Below are 20,694 nucleotides of genomic sequence, written 5' to 3'. Positions count from 1 at the left end.
CTAGAGGGATGTGTTTCACTGCAGCCCCCAGGAGTTTGTGAGTAGAAGTTGAATTTTTTCCTGGTTCTGTGTGATAGTGGGGCCCTGGAAAATGTTAAAATAGACCCTGAAATGTCAGGCTTTGTGTTGCACCTGCGTAAGCAGTATGATAAAAGATATAATTGTTTAGTAATTAAATATAATTATTGTATAATCATAAAAAGAATCATGAGAAACTATGTTGGAAATCTAAGGGGGGCTATGCTTGGCTGAAATCTGTGTATACAACAGAACAATATAAGTTTAATAATTAACATGAAAGTTATTTAAGGGTAGAATATAACAACATGTTCATCTTGAATGTATAGCTGGAGTCAGATTTGGATTGAAAATTCCCCTGATTGCCAGAGCTCTTAATAAAAGCACCAACATAATCATTTAGTGATCGTGTGTTTCTGAACACTAACAGAGGGATGTGTTTCACTGCAGCCCCCAGGAGTTTGTGAGTGGAAGTTGAATCTTTTCCTGGTTCTGTGCACTTGAACTCTGATCATTCTGTGTTTTCCAGATGGCTTTAAGGAATTATATTGAGGAGTGTAAATTCCCTCCAGAGCCAGATGCTGTCTGTCGATACCAGCAGTGCCATGGCTACTCCAAAGTCCAAATATATTTTACAGACCCTGACTTTAAGGTAAATTTTCAGTTCAGAAAGGTTTGAAAAGTAAAACTTGATGTATTTTCTGCCCCTTTTTATATGATCTGGGAAGCTGAGCTCTGCTTTTTGTTGTGGTTTTATTTAAAAATGTTTCATTTTTGCCATTTTTAGGGTTTTATACGTGTTATTTGCTGTCAGCAGTGCAGAGTGGAATTCCACATCAGCTGCTGGAAAAAGCTGAAAACAGCAAGCTACAGTGATAAAAATGATAAGGTGAGGCCTTTGCCAGACTGGAATTTTTAATTATTAAAGATCACAGCATTGAGATATGTCAAGGAATTCCCCAAAATTCAGCAGCCAGGATAAAATGAAGGGAAATCTGGAACTCCTAAAATTATTCTGGAAGTTGACTCTTGGATGTGAAGTTGGAGGAAGCAGTAAAAGAATAAAAGATGCCACAGATTTTCCATGATTTTTGATTTTCAGCCCATCCCAGGAAGAGTTTGGGATTGTGTTTCCTTTGATTGCTTTGGTCACCTCAAAATGAGGAACTAATTTGTGCAGGGCTGTAAATGGTGTGGGGATTTTAATACCTTTGCTGTGTGTGTCCTTCTCTCCTGCAGGATTTCCTTAAGGAAATGTGTTTCACTCCTGATTGTAAAGGCCTTATTTCAAAAATAGTTATTTTTAATTCTTCTGGGCTGGTAAAATGTGAAGTAAGTATGCTCATGTTTCATATGGAATTAATTAGAATATTAAGGGGGATAAAGTGAAAATGAGAATGTAGCTGCAAAAAAAAAAAAAAAGAAGAGATGATGCTGCCTGAACAGAGTGTGAGGATTATTCAGGAATATGAATTTCTGTTCCAGTGGAGCAGGAATTGCCTTGTGCTGTTGGTCAGATTGTCATGGATGGGAATGGAATTGAAGGAATTCAGTAATCCTTCAGGAATAACTCCCCAGAGGCACAGGAAAATGGAGAATTCTCCCCAGATGATGAATTCTCCCCAGGGCAAGGTTGACCTGAGAGAAGCAGAAATGATTGTGGGGTTTGTTGTGTCATAACCCAAACTGAATTCCTGTCCTCTCCCTTGTTTTGATAGTTTGAACAAAAAATCCCAAAACTCAAGGAGCCACCGAGGGCCTGTATAAAACAGAAATGTTCAAGGTAAGATTTGTCCTCTTTGAATCAATTTGGGAGCAGAGCAGGAGGGATTTTCAAGCCTTTTCCCAAATATTTTGGAAAGTTATCCTTGCCCTTTGCCTGATAAACCAAAAAAATCTGGTAAAATCCATTTTAATCCAATTGAAAAGCATTTAAGTTGTTTCACAGAATTTATTTTGTGTGAAAGTGTAAATAAAAATGTATTTTCTGCTGCTGCTGTAGTTACTGGTACCAGACATTTCACATGACTGAGTTGGCAATTTTTTGGTCAAGTAACCCTTGAGTAATGAGGAATTAAGCTGAGAGGACAAACAAAATTTTAAAAAGGAAAGGAATAAACTGCTGATATTTGGTTGAAAATGCCGAGTGATAAATTGAGAATAAGAGTATTGAAGCCAATCCTAATTTAGCCATCTTTAGTGGGAGAAAAAGTTGTTCCATCTTGAGGACATGGATGTTTTTATGAAGTTCTGTGGTCTCTGCTCCTAAATGAAGACCACTTTTATTCCATTTGCACCTCATTAACGTTTGGCTGGCTGCTGAATTGCCTTTTGCAGTCTTAGGAAGATAAAACTGAAGCAAGAAAAGAAACAGCGGCGAAAACGAGCGCGAGAAGAGGCCAGGAACCGTGCCAGGAAAAAAGCTGAGGAAAAGCAGGAGGGCAGTGAGCAGTCCCAGTTCAGCCAGCACAGGGGTGGGTGAAGTGGGGATGTGGGGCTGCTTTCTCCATGGGAAGGGTTGGGGTCCCCATCCTGGGGGGTCCCAGGAAGGAGGTGGTGCTCGGAGCTCTGGGCTGGGATCAGGGGTTGGGTTTGATGGTCCTGCAGGGCTTTTCCAGCCTGGGGTTGTCCTGGGAGTCTGGGACTGAGCACAAAGCAGTGGGATCTGCATTCTGAGCATCCCCAGCTCAATCACAGCAGGATCCTAATGCTGAGCATCACCCCCCCTGTGGAAAATCTGCATTTTTACTGCAGACAGATTTTATTCCCTTCTGTTTTTATTGCTGGGGGATGTTCCTGTGTGTGGTGATTGATTGTTAGAGTGTTGTGGGTCCCAGGACGAGGTGGGAGATGAGAATCTGACTCCAAGTTCTCAGAAGGCTGATATTATATTATATTATATTATATTATATTATATTATATTATATTATATTATATTATATTATATTATATTATATTATATTATATTATATTATATTTATTATATTATATTTATTATATTATATTACAGTGTATTGTTATTATAACATATCATATCATATTATATCATACCATATCATATTATAATTACATTATATTGCATTATATTATAGTACATTCAATACATTATATTATATTAGATAATGAACTATAATGTAATATAATGTACTATATTATATTACATTATAATATATTATATTATAGTACATTATAGTACGTTATATTGTATGAATTATATTATAGTATAGTATATTATAGTATATTATAGTTTAATATATTGTATTATAGTATATTTTAGCGTAGTTTAGCATATTTTAGTGTATTACATTTTATATTACATTACATTACATTATTGTGTATTGTATTATAGTATATTGTATTGTGTTTTAGTATATTTTAGTGTATTACATTTTATATTACATTACATTATTGTATATTGTATTATAGTATATTGTATTGTATTTTAGTATATTTTAATGTATTACATATTATGTTATGTTATGTTATATATTATAGTATATTTATTATAGTATATTTATTATAGTATATTAAAATAAAGTTATATACTAAAACTACACTGTAGAAAGGGAAGGTTTAACAAGAATGAATAACAAAAACCTGTGACTGACCAGAGTCCTGGCACAGCTGGACTGGGATTGGTCATTGATAAAAAACAATTCACATGGAACCAATCAAAGATGCACCTGTTAGTAAACAACCCCCAGAGCACATTCCAAGCCATCAGATAATTCTTGTTTACATTTCTTTTCTGAGGCTTCTCAGCTCCTCAGGAGCAAAGTCCTGGAGAGGGGATTTTTCAGAAAATGTCATGGTGACAACTGGGTGGTGTCACCAACATGATCTATGAAAAATCCTTTCCTTAGGATTTTTCCTCCTGAGTTGCTGAGAGGCCTCAGGAACAAACTGTAAACAATTCTTATCTGCTGCTGTGGGATGCAGCAGGTGGATCTGGGATTGGTCTCACCTGGTTGTTTCTAATTAATGGCCAATCCCAGCCCAGCTGTCCAGACTGTCTGGTCACAGACAAACCTTTGTCGTTCATTCCTTTTCTATTTTTAGCCAGCCTTCTGATGAAATCCTTTCTTCTATTTTTTTTTAGTATAGTTTTAATATAATATATATCATAAAACAATAAATCAGCCTTCTGAACATGGAGTCAGGATTCTCATCTCTTCCCTCACCCTGGGACCCCTGTGAACAGTGTCACAGTGTGGTTCCATCCCTGTGTGGTTGAATTCCTTGTAGAAAACCTTGATTTTTCCTTGGCTGGTTCCTGCAGAATCAGCCTGGAGAGGGAAAAGGCTCCAGTTCTGAGTGAACCCATTGGAAAGGGATGAACCCCTTGAAAAAGCACCTGTTAGAGACAAAAATATCTCAGATAAAGACAGAGTGATCTCCCACCTGCAGTGACTTGAAAAGTACATTCCAGATGATTGGGGAAAATCAAAATATTTCAGTCTCTGGCTTTGTAGGCATTTAAAGCTTCAGCTGTTCCTGCTGGATGTTGGCTGCTCCACATTCCAGAGCTGGGAGCTTCCCCTGCAGCTTCTCAGGGCACAGAAGGGGGAATGTTGGAATTTGGTTTTGTTTTTGGTCTGTAGTATCAACTTGGGACATAATTAATTTATAATTTCCTAGGATTCCCTGTTAAATACTCCAGGTGTATTTTTTTCAGTCCTGTGCCTGTTCCCTGTTCAATGGCATCTCCTGAAAATTTGAGAGATTATGGCTTCCCTGTGGATTTGTAAAATCATTTATTAATATAACTTCATTTATTTCCTGTTTGTTTTGTTTTAAATCTTTGCTCTCTCCTTTTCCCTGGCTCATCTTTAGCTGTGATCCTTGGAGCCACTGCAGGTCACTGTGACCTCACCCTTAAATCTGGGCAAGGAGTTTGTTTATTTAAACAGAAATTGAAATCAAGTCAAATTGGATCAAATCCCTAATGCTCAGCATGTATGGAAGAAAAGAATTCTTTAAATCCTGTAATTCTTAGTGTAAAACAATTAGAAACACCACTTAACCAAAATTATCTGTGCTTTTGAAGTTGGTGTAAGTTTTTGGACTTTTTAAAGGTTTTTGAGCTTTTTGAAGTTTTTTGAGCTCTTTAAAGTTTTCTAAACTTTTAAAAGTTGCTTCTTAAGTTGGAATTGTGGCAAAGCCATGAAATCTTGCTGGTTTTGTGCTTTTTTTAATTGGAATATTTTGACTTTTCCAGGTTCTGGCCAGGATTCATACACCGGGGACCAAATCCTGCAGCACATCCGGCGCAATTCCGAGCAGATCAAAGCTGCTGTCCCTGACCCTGCCAAACTATTAAAGGAGTTACTGGCCTGGGGGGTGATCAGAGAGGAGGATTTCATCTCTCCTTCCCGAGTTGGCAGCACTCCCCAGGAGGTGCTGGAGCAGCTGCTGAGCTCCTGGATGCAGGAGCGAGGCCGGGTGCAGAGCCGGGCTTTCCTGCACGTGCTGAGCCGGCTGGGAGAGCTGGATCCCAAAGTGCACAAGTGGCTGCAGCACCTGGATCACCTGGGTGGGTTCTGAGCAGCACAAAAAATTCTCTTTTCCTCCTTTGAAACAGCAAAGTAAAACTTCTCCTCTTTGTCCTTTCCCTCATTTCCTGATAGGAATACAACCTGGGTGGTCCAGGAGCTCTGCAGAGAAAATTTAACAATTTTTAAATGGTCTTAAAATTCCAGAATGGGTTTAATTAACTGCTGATATTTGTGGCAGTAATCTGGTTTTGGAGAGTAAATAATGGTGGGGTTTTGCCATTAAACTTGGAAGTAATTTCATATTGGTGCTCTTCAGTTTCCTGTTGGGTTTATAATTCTCCAGCTGGGAGAGCTGGATCCCAAAGTGCACGAGTGGCTGCAGCACCTGGATCACCTGGGTGGGTCTGAGCAGCACAGCACAAAATTTTCTCTCTTTTCCTCACTTGAAACAGCCAAGGAAAACTTCTCCTCTTGGTCCTTTCCCTCATTTCCTGATAGGAACACAACCTGGGTGGTCCAGGAGCTCTGCAGAGAAAATTTAACAATTTTTAAATGGTCTTAAAATTCCAGAATAGGTTTAATTAACTGCTGATATTTATGGCAATAATCTGGTTTTGGAGAGTAAATAATGGTGGGGTTTTGCCATTAAACTTGGAAGTAATTTCATATTGGTGCTCTTCAGTTTCTTGTTGGGTTTATAATTCTCCAGCTGGGAGAGCTGGATCCCAAAGTGCACAAGTGGCTGCAGCACCTGGATCACCTGGGTGGGTCTGAGCAGCACAGCACAAAAATTTCCCTCTTTTCCTCACTTGAAACAGCCAAGGAAAACTTCTCCTCTTGGTCCTTTCCCTCATTTCCTGATAGGAACACAACCTGGGTGGTCCAGGAGCTCTGCAGAGAAAATTTAACAATTTTTAAATGGTCTTAAAATTCCAGAATAGGTTTAATTAACTGCTGATATTTATGGCAATAATCTGGTTTTGGAGAGTAAATAATGGTGGGGTTTTGCCATTAAACTTGGAAGTAATTTCATATTGGTGCTCTTCAGTTTCTTGTTGGGTTTATAATTCTCCAGCTGGGAGAGCTGGATCCCAAAGTGCACAAGTGGCTGCAGCACCTGGATCACCTGGGTGGGTCTGAGCAGCACAGCACAAAAATTTCCCTCTTTTCCTCACTTGAAACAGCCAAGGAGAACTTCTCCTCTTTGTCCTTTCCCTGATTTCCAGAGGGAAACACAGCCTGGGTGGCTCAGGAGCTCGGCAGGGATTTGGCGGAGAAAGTTCAACAATTTTTGAATGGTCTTTAAATTCCAGAATGGATTTAATTAACTGCTGATATTTGTGGCAGTAATCTGGTTTTGGAGAGTAAATAATGGTGGGGTTTTGCCATTAAACTTGGAAATAATTTCGTGTTGGTGCTCTGCAGTTTCCTGTTGGGTTTATAATGGGAAAAAAAGTGGGATTTGGGGGTTTGGAGTTCTTAATTTTGCATTATCACATCCATATTCTTCCAGAAGTTCCTAGAATTCTTAGAATTCAATTTTCTTTTCTTCCTTCTCCTTCTCCTCCTTCTCCTCCTTCTCCTCCTTCTCCTCCTTCTCCTCCTTCTCCTCCTTCTCCTCCTTCTCCTCCTTCTCCTCCTTCTCCTCCTTCTCCTCCTTCTCCTCCTTCTCCTCCTTCTCCTCCTCCTCCTTCTTTTCCTCCTTCTCCTTCTCCTCCTCCTTCTTTTCCTCCTTCTCCTTCTTCTCCTCCTTCTTCTCCTCCTTCTTCTTCTCCTCCTTCTTCTCCTCCTCCTCCTTTCCTTTTCATAGAATAGATCCAAATCTTGTTGTTATTACTATACAAATAATAACTGGTGACAGTAGAATTTACGTCAACCCCATTCCTCATTTTTTGTTTGCATTTTCAAGACACAAAAGCTCTCACACCATCTGTACATTGAATTTCTAAACCTTTGCCCTTTGAAGAGGAATATCACATTTTAAGCACTAAAAATTTAAAGCTGGAATGAAATATTGGGATTTTTTTTCCATCTTTTTCAGGTCTGACAGCTACAAAAAACTTTCTCCTTCAATATGGCCAAGTCCTGCAAGAGCTTGACCTTTCTATTGTAATCCCAGTGTGGAACCAGAAATATGGCAGTAAATTTGATTATGTGGCAGCTGATGGTGAAAAGCAAGAAATTTGTGGTTATTTCCTCAGCCCTCCCCTAGAGAAATCCCGTTGTTTTATATGGCTTTTAGAAGAAAACAGAGAGCATTTCCCAGAGCTCCATCAAGCTTTAGATGAATTCTTTGATAAAATGGGTGAGTAGATCAAACATTTCCAGTAAAAATTCATTTTTATTGTGCATTTTTAGCAGTAAAGTTCTGCAGCTGCAGTTCTGGAGCTGCTTTGGTGGTGTTGGATAAAGGATTTGAGCAGTAATTGCTGGGATTTCACAGTTAAATTGGAAATGAATGAAAATATTGTTATTTCCATCAATCACCACGACTTTTATCCTTTCCACAGATGATCCCACCATTATATTAAAGAAGCAGGGAAATGAGAATTTATCAGTAAGTGAATTTCATTTCTCTTTGGCCTCAGCTCACAAAGAACTTGTTGCCATTTTAGAAAAGGAAATATTTTGCATCCTGGTCCTTCAGACTTATTGGAGTTTTAATCTCTTGTTTTAGCTCCTTTTTCTTGAATTATTTGAATTATTTAATAATAATTTTCCAAGTGAGCCTCATTGTGAATTACTTTTTGATTGGTCATTAAAATCCATCCCAGCTGGCAGAAATAGTTTGGATTTCAGTTAATTCTGGGTTTGAGGTGCCCTCACTGAAGTTTTGTCTGCAGTTCAATTTCCCTTGACAAATCCAGGATTTAGTTTTGATTCAGAATAAAGCTTTAGAGTTAATTAATGTGCATATTAACAAAATGCAGAATTCTTCATGTGCACATTAATAAAATGCAGAATTTTTAATTTGCACGTAATAAGATGAAGAATTTTAAATGTACACATTAATAGAATAGTTTTTAATGCAGACATTAATAAAATTCAGAATTTTTAATGTGCACATAATTAAAATGCAGACTTTTTAATGTACAGATTAACAAAATGCAGAATTTTAAAGTGTACACTAATAAAATGAGGAATTTTTAATGTACATGTTAATGAAATGCAGAATTTTTAATGTACATGCTAAGGAAAGGCAGAATTTTTAATGTACATGTTAATGAAATGCAGATTTTTTTTAAATCTACAAGTTAATAAAATGCAGAATTTTTAATGTGCCTGTTAATGAAATGCAGAATTTTTAATGCACATGTTAATGAAATGCAGATTTTTTAAAAATCTACACAATTTTTACATCCAGAATTTTAATGTACATCTTAATGAATTGCAGATTTTTAAAAGATCTGCACATTAATTACATGCAGAAGTTTTAATGTGCACATTAATAAAATGCAGAATTTTTAATGCACATGTTAATGAAATGCAGAATTTTTAATGTACATCTTAATGAAATGCAGATTTTTTTTAAATCTACAAGTTAATAAAATGCAGAATTTTTAATGTGCCTGTTAATGAAATGCAGAATTTTTAATGCACATGTTAATGAAATGCAGATTTTTAAAAAATCTACACAATTTTTACATCCAGAATTTTAATGTACATCTTAATGAATTGCAGATTTTTAAAAAATATGCACATTAATTACATGCAGAATTTTTAATGTGCACATTAATAAAATGCAGAATTTTTAATGCACATGTTAATGAAATGCAGAATTTTTAAGGTACACGTCAATAAAATTCAGATTTTTAAATGTACACATAAATAAAATGCAGATTTTTTTTTTTTTAATTTCATGAATTGGGGAAATCCAAGAATGAAATAAAAACCAGCACAAGAAAACTACTTTGATTTCAGTGTTAAAATAACCTGTAATTATTCTGTTCTTGTGTAATCCCAATCCTGTTAAAGAATTAATTCAAATTTCAGTTCCTTCATCTTTGTCTTTCTTGGAAAACTGAAGCAACATTTGCCAATCCTGTGCCTTCATCTTATTTTCTGTTTCAGAATAATGAAATCAAGGTTAAAAACAAAAACAGGAAGAAGAATTTGAAAGATTCCAAGGTCAGTAACTTTGGGAGCTGCTCAAGCAGCTTTTACCCAGCAGGTCCCATTTATTTACTATAAAATCCCACCTAAAATTGGGTTTTTTGTAGAATTTCTGCCATTCAGCTGGATGGGAGCTGGTTTTGTAAATACCTTGAGGAGACTCCTAACTGAAGTGGCTTTTCCTGAAGTGAAATTAAGCTGTTAAGATTTAAATGATTATAAAGATTTAAAAGATTTAAAAGATTTAAAAGATTTAAAAGATTTAAATGATACCATTTTGGTAAAATTTATCCCTATAACAGCTATTTTTATATTTATTTATGACTAACTTTGGCTCTGACTAGAGGCACCTTCCACTGGCTTAATTCTGAATTATTGTTGGGATTTTAATTTTCCATGTGGGAAGATGAAGAATTTGGTTCAAAAATTTCATTTCATGCTCAGGAATGTTACTAATTATTCATCATTTCATAGATTTTATTAGAATATTATCCTGCCTGAGTTTTCTGCTGCCTTTTGGTGGATTTTGCTTTATTGAAAATCTCATGCCCTTACCTCTTTGTCATTTTTCTAGAATTTCAAAAGTAAACTTCAGATTTTTTTCCTCAGGATTTATTTTTCTGACTTGGGTGCATTTATTTGTGTATTTCTGAATTATTGGGTCATAATAATAAAGACAACTAAAATGTCTCTAATGGCATAGACAGATAAAATAATAAGCAGAGTCACGTGTGGAATTAGGGATAGCTCCTGCTTGGGGTAAATTTATTACAGCCTCAAATTTGAAAGAAATTTAATTAAATTTTAATGAAATTGGTAATAAAAGAGGGATTTGGAGTTGAATATCCCAATTTTTTTTCCCCAGATAAGGTTTAAAGAGGGAATGAATAACATTAAATTAAGAATTTTCTTGCTGTGGCTCAGCACTGATAATTTTACCTGGAAATTTTGCAGTTCATAATGAACACAATGAGTTTAAATAACAAAATTCAGTGTAAATAAGTTACTCCTGGTCTTTGCAGTGGATTATTTTACATGAGTTTTTGTGAGGTAAAAACTAAAAGGAATCTGTTTTTAATTAGTCTATTTTAGTATTATCCAGTGGAGTTAGTACAGCACCACGAGAAGAAGAGAAGATATTTATAGAAGAAAATAATTTGTGAGTATTTGATTCTGCTTTTATTGCCCAAACTCCAAACTGCAGGAGAAGAATCCCTTAAAAACACCAAGGCTGGGTTAACTTGATTTTGATATTTTTTTTTTTCTGATTTTTAAGGTACAGAGATTTTCCAAATGAAAATCCCTTTGTAATCCCAGAATATCTCCAGGAGCAACTGGAGGAATTCGAAGCTCGCTATAATATTTCAAATAGTAACAGTTATCAACTGAATAATAATAATAATCCAGATCCAATCTCTGAGAATTTATATGAGTGAGTATAAATTTCTGTATGTTGAATTTTACTGCATAATTTTAATAAGTTTTTTGGATTAATTGGAATTCTGGTGGGCGTAGCGTGTCTGTGAAGGAATGGGTTAAAGGAATGGATTAAAAAACTAATTAATTCTAAAATTCTGTTTTGTTTTTTGAAGTTATTTCTCTCAAATCTTGGAAGAACATGGCCCTCTGGAAGTGAATAATAAATTGCTGGTTGGGGAATATGAGAATTTCCCCGAGGAGACTCGGAAGGTGGTGGAAGATGAGGGCGGCCTGGAGCCCTTCCTGCTGAAATCCCTCCGGTTCATCGCCGGGGATGGCCTGATCGGCCTGAGGAAACACTCGGTCCTTTTTGAAGGAAATCCAAGCGAAAATGGGAATAAAAAGGAAAATCCACCTGGGGAATTCCAGGAGAGTTGTTCCCCCAGCAAGCTGCCCTTGAATCCCTATGCCCAGGAGTTCCGGCCTCTCTCGTACGCCTTGGATGCAGCAGCTCCTGATTTAGCCGATTATCACAGCCAGCAATATTTCCCCTGCTCCTTCCCTGCTCCCTGCACTCCCCTGCAAAATGAAAATGTTGATTCCATGGAGAACCAGGCTCCGTTTCCAGGTGTTTTCCTGCAGGGCTTCCAGCCTGCAGGCCCGGCTGTGTTTTTACCTCAGAGCTCCTGGGGTTACCAGTATGGAATACTGCCGCTGCCTCAGGCCCGGTTTGTGTATGCTGAGGCTGCTCAGGGAGAGCTGCCCTCAGCCATTCCAGCTGGGAAATGCAGCCCTGAGGGGCTGGGGCCAGCGGGAATCCAGGAGTGCCAGAGCCCTTGGGGCCGCTTGGAGAACTTGGATAAAAAGGATTCTGCTTCTGCAAATGGTTCAGGTGAAGCTGAAGGTGGTAAATGTGTTAAAAAGGAAAAAGGGAGGAGAAATGAAGGCGGGATGAAGAGCGATCCTCACACAAGGATGGTGGCTGTTCAGGTAAGGAGGGGAGCAATGCTGGGGAGATGGCATGGACACCAGGATGGGCAGAGGGCTGGAGCAGCTCTGCTGGCAGGAAAGGCTGGCACAGCTGGCATTGCTCACCTGCACAGGAGAAGCTTTGGGCTGAGCTCAGGGTGGCCTTGCAGGGCCTGGAGGAGCCCCAGGAAAGCTGGAGAGAGACAATTCCCAGGGGATGCAGGGACAGCACCCAGGGAATGGCTCCCAGTGCCAGAGGGCAGGGCTGGGTGGGATCTTGGGAATGAGGAATTGTTCCCTGGCAGGGTGGGCAGGGCTGGGATGGAATTCCATCCCTGGATCCCTGGCAGTGCCCAAGGCCAGGTTGGGCACTGGGGCTGGAGCAGCCTGGCACAGTGGGAGGTGTCCCTGCACTGGGTGATTTTAAGGTCCTTCTGTGCCTAATTAAGGTTTGCATCTCCTTTCTCTCCCATGGAGATTCCTGCTAAAAATCCACGTTGTATCCCTGGTGTAGAGCTCTTCCATCATTGTTTTCACCCCAGACTTAAAGATTCCACGCCCAGTTAATGAACTAAAATTAAACCTTTCCAGGTGGCAGGGCTGGCACTGGATGAGGTTTAAGGTCCCTTCCAACCCAAACCATTCCATGATTCCTGAGAACTTTGACTTTCTGTGATTACTCATTTCTCATGTGTAATTCTTCAGAGCTGCTCACTGAATTCTGTTGTGCCTGAAGTTTTTGCAGCTCTTTTTTCCCTTGGTATCACACAGGGAACTGCTGCACAAAAGTTTCAGCTTCACTTTAGAAATGAAGCAAAGTCATTCTGTGTCGTTTTTTTTTTTTTCCTTTTGTGATGAGTTCAGGGATTTATTTTCACTTCCACAACATTTGAGGATTTGGATTTGTGGAGGAGGCTCAGGGGGGACCTTTCTAGGAGGGTGAGACACTTCCTGCAAATCTTCATTTTTCAGACATTTAGAGCATGGCTTTGTTTAAAGACCCACAGAACTCCCTGGAGCTGCTCGTGGACAATGAAATCAGAGAAGGAAAATTAAAAATTTCATTCACAACCAGCTCCACAATGTTTTCCTACATCATTTCTAGGCCTGGATTAGAGTTGGATTTGTAATGAGGAGGTACAAAAACTCCAAACCAGAGCAGCTCATCTAGGAACTGAGAAGATTTTTAATCAAATTCTATTTTTTTTTTGTGTGTTTTAGGTAAATCAGGAAGTTGCTGATAGGGAAACCAATACTGTGCCTTTCCATCCATTTGAAAATCAACAAGTAAGTTCTCTGCATCCTGCTTTACATTTCTCTTGAGGGAGGTTAAAGGAATGCCCAAAAACTGAACAGTGAAGGAATGAAAGTTCTCTGAAAACAACATGGTTTAACAGATATTGTGTATTTTGGGTGGTTTGGATGTTTTTGTGTTCTGTGATGTTCTTGCAAACATCAGCCAGCCTCACAAGGAACTGATTTTTGAGCTTTGCTGCGATATTTGATATTGGATATTTGTTCTGATTGTTTTGTGTTGAGTTTGTGGGGTCCCCAGGATGAAGGAGGAATTGAGAATCTGACTCCATGTTCTCAGAACTCTGATTTATATTATATTATAGTATAGTATAGTATAGTATATTATAGTATATTATAGTATATTATAGTATATTATAGTGTAATATAGTATAATATAGTATAGTATTGTATATTATATTTAGTATAATATACTAAATATAGTATATATACTATATACTAAATACTATAATATTTAGTATATTGTATTTAGTATAGTATATTATAGTATATTATAGTATATCATATTGTACTAAAACTATACTACAGAAAGAGAAAGGATACAGACAGAAGGCTTCACCAGAATGAGAATGAAAAACTCCTGACTCCTGAAAAACTCCTGAGTTTTTCATTATGTTATATTATGTTATATTATATTATATTATATTATATTATATTATATTATATTATATTATATTATATTATATTATGTTATGTTATGTTATGTTATATTATGTTATGTTATATTATATTATATTATATTATATTATATTATATTATATTATATTATATTACATTACATTACATTACATTACATTACATTATATTACATTACATTATATTACATTACATTATATTACATTATATTATTTAATATAATATATATACTATAGATTATAGTATATTAATTATATTATTATATTAATATACTATAATATACTATACTAAATATAATAGAGTCAGAGTCTGACACAGGTGGCTGTGATTGGCCATTAATTAAAAACAATTCCCATGGAACAAATCAAACAATCACCGTTGGTAAACAGTGTCCAAACCTCATTCCAAAGCAGCCAAACACAGGAGAAGCAATCAGATAATTATTGTTTTCATTCCTCTCTGAGGCTTCTCAGCTTCCCAGGAGAAGAAATCCTGGCAAAGGGATTTTTCCAGAACAGTGACAGTTTTATTGTCAGCTGTTCAGATGTTGAATGTTTGAGGTGTTTCCTGTCTCAAACCTGATTCGAATGTTCCATTTGGGCGTGGAGGCAGTTCAGAGAGGTGTCAGTGGCAGGTTTGTCTGCAGCAGGAGATACAAGTGAGGAAATGAGCCCTTGGCACTGGGAGCAGGCAGCAATCAGACTGCTTTGGTAACTGATTCATTCCCAGGGCGATATTCTCCGCGTGGAGAAGGAGCACCAGGTGTTGCAGGAGCAACTCAGGGAAGCAGAGGAGAAGTTTGAGCAGTCACAGAGCAGGAGCCTGGAGGAAATTGCTGCTTTGGAAGAGCTCCTGAAAAAATGCATTGAAGAGACTGAGGTAAAGCTTTTCCCCATGGATCAGAGGTGGTGGGATCCCTGGAGTGTCCAGGGAGCTTGGGGCAGCCTGGGGTGCTGGGAGGTGTCCTCCCCACCCAGCCATTCCAGCATTCCCTGGCTGATCCCTGATTTGGGGTTTTTAGCAGTAATTAGGAAGTGATTTTGTAGATATAAAGCAGTTTTTCTGATTCTTGGGAGGGTACTTGTGGCTGTTAGTAAATTTGAATTGTTTGGTTAAAATGTGTGAGAAGTCACAGTGATGTTGGTGTTTTGTGTTGTATATAGTTGTAATACAAACTGTTTGATATATTTATATTTATATATATGTATATAATTTTTTTATATATATACAGTTGATAGGATTTTGTCCTCCCCACCCCAGCCATTCCAGCATTCCCTGGCTGATCCCTGATTTGGGGTTTTTAGCAGTAAATTGGAATTTATTTTATAGATATAAAGTAGTTCTAAATCTTGGGAGAGTGCTTGTGGCTGTTAGTAAATTTGAATTGTTTGGTTAAAATGTGTGAGAAATCACAGTGATGTTGGGTTTTGTGTAGTTGTAATACAAACTGTTTTACTGAGGTGTTACATTGTTTATTGTTTATTGTTTATATTTTATATATATGATATAAAGGATATTAAGTATTGGCTTAAAACCCTTAAAAGGTATTTTTTGTGTATATCCTGTTTATTTATATTTTTTGGTTTTGGTTGAGTTACTGTTGGAGTATTTTAAGTAAGAGTCAAAGATCCTCAGTCTGCTCCAACTTTTATCTGAATAAATCACCATTTTCAGAAATGAAGGTTTCTTTTCTGCCTTCAGGTGTCCCAGAATGAGCTGGATTGGTTCCACCAAGACTCAGAAGCACAAATGAAGAAATGGCAGCAGGAGAAGAAAGAAAATCGAGAGAATTTAAAAGCACTGAAGGGCACAGCTAAAAAACACTCAGACACCAATGAGAGGTACAGCTGTAAATGGATTTCCATCCCCTCATCCTGCCAGGCTGAAAATCTCACAGCTCTTTAAGGAAATGCAATCCTTGGCTGTGAAACCAGCCAGGCATTTTCTCCCAGTGTTAGGCTGGAATATGGACATGGCCACTTTATTTTGAGTTTTTGGCAAATTACAGGCAAACATCTGAAATAGTTTTTAAATAACTGATGAAACTGATTTAGCAATAATTCTCCTAATCACATTTGACAATTCCTTCTGCATTTTAAAGTCCTCTCCGTTCAGAGAGCACAGACTTTGCTCCTTGAATGCCTTTTTTTAATCTTTAATAGTTTTATCTGAAATAGTTTGAGCCAAATCTCTCCTGCATAATCATCAGCCTGGTTTTATCTTAATCACTGACCTTTATTAGCAATACATTTAAATGTATTCAGAATAGAACCCATTTAAATGCATTTAGACTAGAATTTAGGATAGTTTGGGTTGGGCTAGACCTCAAAGACCATTTATTTCCACTCCTCCCACTGTCCCAGGTTGCTCCAAGCTGGCCTTGGACACTGCCAGGGCTGGGAATTCCAGAATTCCTCAGGGATCCAAACCCTGCAGATTGTCCTGGTGCTGAAGGAGGAGCTTGCCCCATCTTTGCCAGTGAACCCAGCTCAATAAATGTTTTCATTCCTGTAGGTATTTGAAGACCATTGATGAGAAGGAAAAGCAATATAATGCAACTTTAAATATATTTCTGGAGACCAGGTAAAACTCAGGTCCCTTCCAGCAATATTTGTATTTTTCTGCCTCGCTCTGGGTAAAGGTTGAGGGCAAAATCAGCACTTTAACCCAAATTTCTTACTCCTAGTTTGCTTTTACTTGCCATGAATAAATATTAATATTTAGAATAAATAAGATCATACTTTCATACATTTTTCCCTTGATTACATGACACTGAGTAGCTGTAAAAAAACCCTAAAATGGTATAAATTTTAAATACTGCTCTGCTGTGAATGTTACTCAAATATCTCTTTTTTTTTTTCCTTTCACAGTAATAAATTTGCTAATGAGAAAGGCAAATTGGAAGAGCTGATAAAAAAGAGTCAGGATGACAGCCAGGAGTGTGAGAAGAGAGCTGTTAAAGCAGAGGTACAAAAAAACCCCAAAAAAATCCTTCAAACCCTTTTGTTCCAGCTGGGGTTGTGCTGATTGGAGGTGGGGAAATGATTCCAAAATGTTGATTAAATATTGGTGATTCCAGGGAGGGAAACTCCACTGAAAATTCCTCCCTGCAGGAACACTGTGTGCACTTTGTATCCTCACTCTTCCTAAATTTTAAATTCACACTAAATTTTAATTCCTTAATTAAATCCTCCAATTAAATTCTTACTAAAACACACTTGAAGCTTTTATCCCTTTTTGCCTTGTTTTTTTAACTTGGTTTTGGTGGGATTTTTTTCTGTTTGGTTTTTTTGAGAGGGTTGTGGTTTTTTTGGGGTTTTTTGTGGTGTTTTTTTTTTTTTTTTTAATTTGCTTTGTTGGTTGTTTTGGGTTTTTTTTTTCTGTTTTGTTGTTTGGGGTTTTTTGGGGGATTTTTGTGGGTTTTTTTGGGGGATTCTTGTGGGGTTTTTTTGGGGTGTTTTTTGGGGCTTTTTGTGGGGTTTTTTTGGGGTGTTTTTTGGGGGATTTTTGTGGGGTGTTTTTGGGGCTTTTTGTGGGTTTTTTTGGGGGGCTTTTTGGTTTTGCTTGGTTTTTTTTTTTGCTTGTTTGTTTTGTTTTGTTGAATTTTGTTCTTTTTTGTCCCAGGTCTCTGTGCTCCAGACCTGGAAGGAAACTGAAAGCTGGAGGCTCAGAGGCACCATTGCCAAGGCAGAAGGAAACCTCAGGGCACTGAAGGCCCTGAGCAGGTCCTGGGAGCTCCCAGCAGCAATCCCACTGCTCCTGCTTGTTAATTCTTCACTATATCACATTTATTTGATATTCTGTATTTGCATAGACTATAGGTTCTGTTTTCTGTAGTTAGAGTGAATATTTAGCATTTATATTAAATATAAGGACAGTAGTAGTATAGAAGTGCACAGAGTTGGGGGTAAATAATATTGCCCCAAACAAAATTCAGCTGAAAATTGAATTTCACTCTTATCCTTGTGTCCTTCTGAGCTGGGAAAATCAGATTATCTGGGTAGTAGTAGTAGTAATAATAACAACAGATTATATAATTTAATACTACTACTACTACTACTACTACTACTACTACTACTTTTTTTTTTATTATTATTCCAGTTATTCCTGTCCAGGATCCCTGGAAAAGGGCTGCAGTGTAACTCATTTTAACCTGAAATCCCTTCAAAACTTTACCTGGGATTAATTTTTAATTATTAATAATTAACAATAATATAGTAAATAATTGTTAATTGTTTACTATACATATTTATATATTTTACTATATATTTATTATTTACTATATAGTATTTACTATACCTGAGAACTTTACCTGGGGTAAAGTTCTCAGATGTAGTAAATACTTTAGTAATTGTTAATTAATTACTATAGTATGAATTAACTTAATTGGTTACTAATTAACAATTAATTGTTAATTATTTACTATATAATATTTATTTTATATTCTATAATCATATTGACAATAGTTTTTATTTTCTGTAGTTATAGTGAATATATGGTGGTAATAATAATAATAATAATAATAATAATAATAATAATAATAATAATAATAATAATTATTATTATTATTATTATTATTATTATTATTATTATTATTATTATTATTATTATTATTATTCCAGTTATTTCTGCCCAGTATCCCTGGAAAAGGGCTGCAGTATAACTGATTTTAACCTGAAGTCCCTTGAAAACTTTAACTGGGATTAATTGTTAATTATTCACTATATATATCTATATATTTATTTTTACTGTATATTTATATATTTTATTATTTACTATATAGTATTTACTATACTTGAGAACTTTACCTAGGATTAATTGTTAATTATTTACTCTGTAATATTTATTTTATATTCTATAATCATATTGACAATAGTTTTTATTTTCTGTAGTTATATTGAATATGTGGTAATAATAATAATGATAATGATAATAATGATAATAATGATAATAATGATAATAATGACAATGATAATAATAATAATGATAATGATAATGATGATGATGATGATAATAATAATAATAATAATAATAATAATAATAATAATAATAATAATAATAATAATAATTTCTACCCAGTATCCCTGGAAAAGGGCTGCAGTGTAACTGATTTTAACCTGAAATCCCTTGAAAACTTTAGGTGGGATTAATTGTTGAGGCAGGAACAGGTCTTAAAAATATGGGGATGTTGGGACTGACCTGTGAATCCTCACTGTTCCAGCAGCTCACCTTCAGCAGCTCCTGTGCTCAAGTCCCAGATTGATTCCTGGGAGATTTTTATTTCAAATGTCAAGAAACAACTGGAAGAAGTCGAGGTAAAATTTCATTTCTCTCCACCACCTTCTCAGTTGAATTTTGGAAATGAAAGCATTAAATAAGTTTGGTTTTTAAACACCAGCAGCTCGTCCTCCAAATGCTGAGGGGAATTTTGTTAATTACAAAAGAAAGAGGCAGTTGGACTCCAGGCCTGTCATTTCTAGTGGATATATTAATTATTTTAAGGCAAAAATCTGCCCTTTATACACTTGCTTCAAAATTGTGTCCCCACCTGTAGTGGCTTTGGTTCTTTAATTTGAATTTTATGAGTTTTTATATTTTATTTTATTTTAATTTTAAAATTTTAATTTAGTTTTAAGATTTTTGCATCACTTCCCTAGGTTTGCTCCCATTCCAAACCACTACACCAGGTGAACAAGTCTGTTATTTCTGTTGGTGACCTTTCAAAATCCATGGAACTTCTTTAGAAAACCCCAAAAACCCAGGGAGCTCTGTGAGCAGCTCAGTGCAAAATGTGATTTTTGGTGAGGAGCAGCTCAGGCTGGTGCTGTGTGGAGGTGCTGATGGTGGTTCTCCTTCTGCAGGCTGAGTACGAAGAGAAGATTGAGCTGGTGAAGAAGGGGAACAGGAGCTGCCTCAGCAAAGTGGAAGTTGTGGATTTTCCTTGGCCTCAGGGCTTTGTTGTGAGTATCCCATCCCACCTTCCTTCCCCAGCAGCTCCAGCCCCTGGCATTTCCCTTGGCCTGGCTGGCAGTGCTGGGGGGTGTCCAGGAGGGCTGGAATTGGACACACTCAGCTCTCCCTGCAGCCAGGGCTGCTCCAGAGGAGAAGGGGAGGGAGATGGAGCAGGGAGCAGCACATTCCCAGCTCCTGGGAGAGCCTCAAGCTGTTCAAAGTTGGAAATGTCTCACTGATGGTTTTGTCCACCAAAATCCTGGAGTTCCAGGATGGTTTGGGTTGCAAAGGACCTTAAAATCATCCACTTCCAACCCTGGCACCTTCCACTGTGCCAGGCTGCTCCAAGCCCGTGTCCAGCCTGGCCTTGGACACTTGCAGGGGTCCAGGGGCAGCCCCAGCCTGCCAGGGAACAATTCCTGCCCAGTGTCCCCTCCAGCCCTGCCCTCCTTCAGCTCGAGGCCATTCCCTGTGTCCTGTCACTCCATCCCTTGGCCCCAGTCTGTCTCCAGCTCTCCTGGAGCTGCTTTAGGCACTGGAAGGGGCTCTCTGGAGCCTTCTCCAGGGTGAACAGCCCCAGAATCCTTGGGATAAGCCCCATTGTGCAGAACCCCAGGATCCCTGGGGCTGGCAAAGCCCTCCCAGCCCAGGGAGTGCCAGCTGTGCCCCATGGCCACCTTGTGCCCAGCCCAGAGCACTCAGTGCCACCTCCAGGGGACACCTGCAGGGATGGGCACTGCAGAGCTCCCTGGGCAGCCCCTGCCAAGGCCTGAGCACC

The 20,694-nt window shown here is 37.6% G+C and overlaps 1 protein-coding gene across 2 annotated transcripts in view; it reads left to right on the top strand.

Annotated features, from left to right (window-relative positions):
• Positions 1 to 20,694, top strand: part of TTC3 (tetratricopeptide repeat domain 3) — a 74,084-nt gene that overhangs the window by 49,457 nt on the left and 3,933 nt on the right. Inside the window, exons 23-42 of one of the 2 annotated variants that reach the window (XM_059840136.1) lie at positions 548 to 670; positions 806 to 907; positions 1,258 to 1,350; positions 1,737 to 1,801; positions 2,356 to 2,492; positions 5,237 to 5,551; positions 7,555 to 7,818; positions 8,024 to 8,070; positions 9,585 to 9,641; positions 10,709 to 10,785; positions 10,903 to 11,058; positions 11,219 to 12,035; positions 13,236 to 13,301; positions 14,694 to 14,843; positions 15,666 to 15,805; positions 16,479 to 16,547; positions 16,835 to 16,931; positions 17,589 to 17,689; positions 19,186 to 19,279; positions 19,826 to 19,924. In XM_059840136.1, the coding sequence (XP_059696119.1) occupies positions 548 to 670; positions 806 to 907; positions 1,258 to 1,350; positions 1,737 to 1,801; positions 2,356 to 2,492; positions 5,237 to 5,551; positions 7,555 to 7,818; positions 8,024 to 8,070; positions 9,585 to 9,641; positions 10,709 to 10,785; positions 10,903 to 11,058; positions 11,219 to 12,035; positions 13,236 to 13,301; positions 14,694 to 14,843; positions 15,666 to 15,805; positions 16,479 to 16,547; positions 16,835 to 16,931; positions 17,589 to 17,689; positions 19,186 to 19,279; positions 19,826 to 19,924 (3,069 nt within the window). The remainder of the gene's footprint in view (positions 1 to 547; positions 671 to 805; positions 908 to 1,257; positions 1,351 to 1,736; positions 1,802 to 2,355; positions 2,493 to 5,236; positions 5,552 to 7,554; positions 7,819 to 8,023; positions 8,071 to 9,584; positions 9,642 to 10,708; positions 10,786 to 10,902; positions 11,059 to 11,218; positions 12,036 to 13,235; positions 13,302 to 14,693; positions 14,844 to 15,665; positions 15,806 to 16,478; positions 16,548 to 16,834; positions 16,932 to 17,588; positions 17,690 to 19,185; positions 19,280 to 19,825; positions 19,925 to 20,694) is intronic. The other variant, XM_059840137.1, reaches the window with a different exon arrangement.

Source organism: Haemorhous mexicanus, chromosome 2, assembly GCF_027477595.1.
Source record: "Haemorhous mexicanus isolate bHaeMex1 chromosome 2, bHaeMex1.pri, whole genome shotgun sequence".
NCBI lineage: Eukaryota > Metazoa > Chordata > Aves > Passeriformes > Fringillidae > Haemorhous > Haemorhous mexicanus.
Note: the sequence above shows the minus strand (reverse complement) of the source record. Positions and strands in the feature narration are given on the sequence as shown.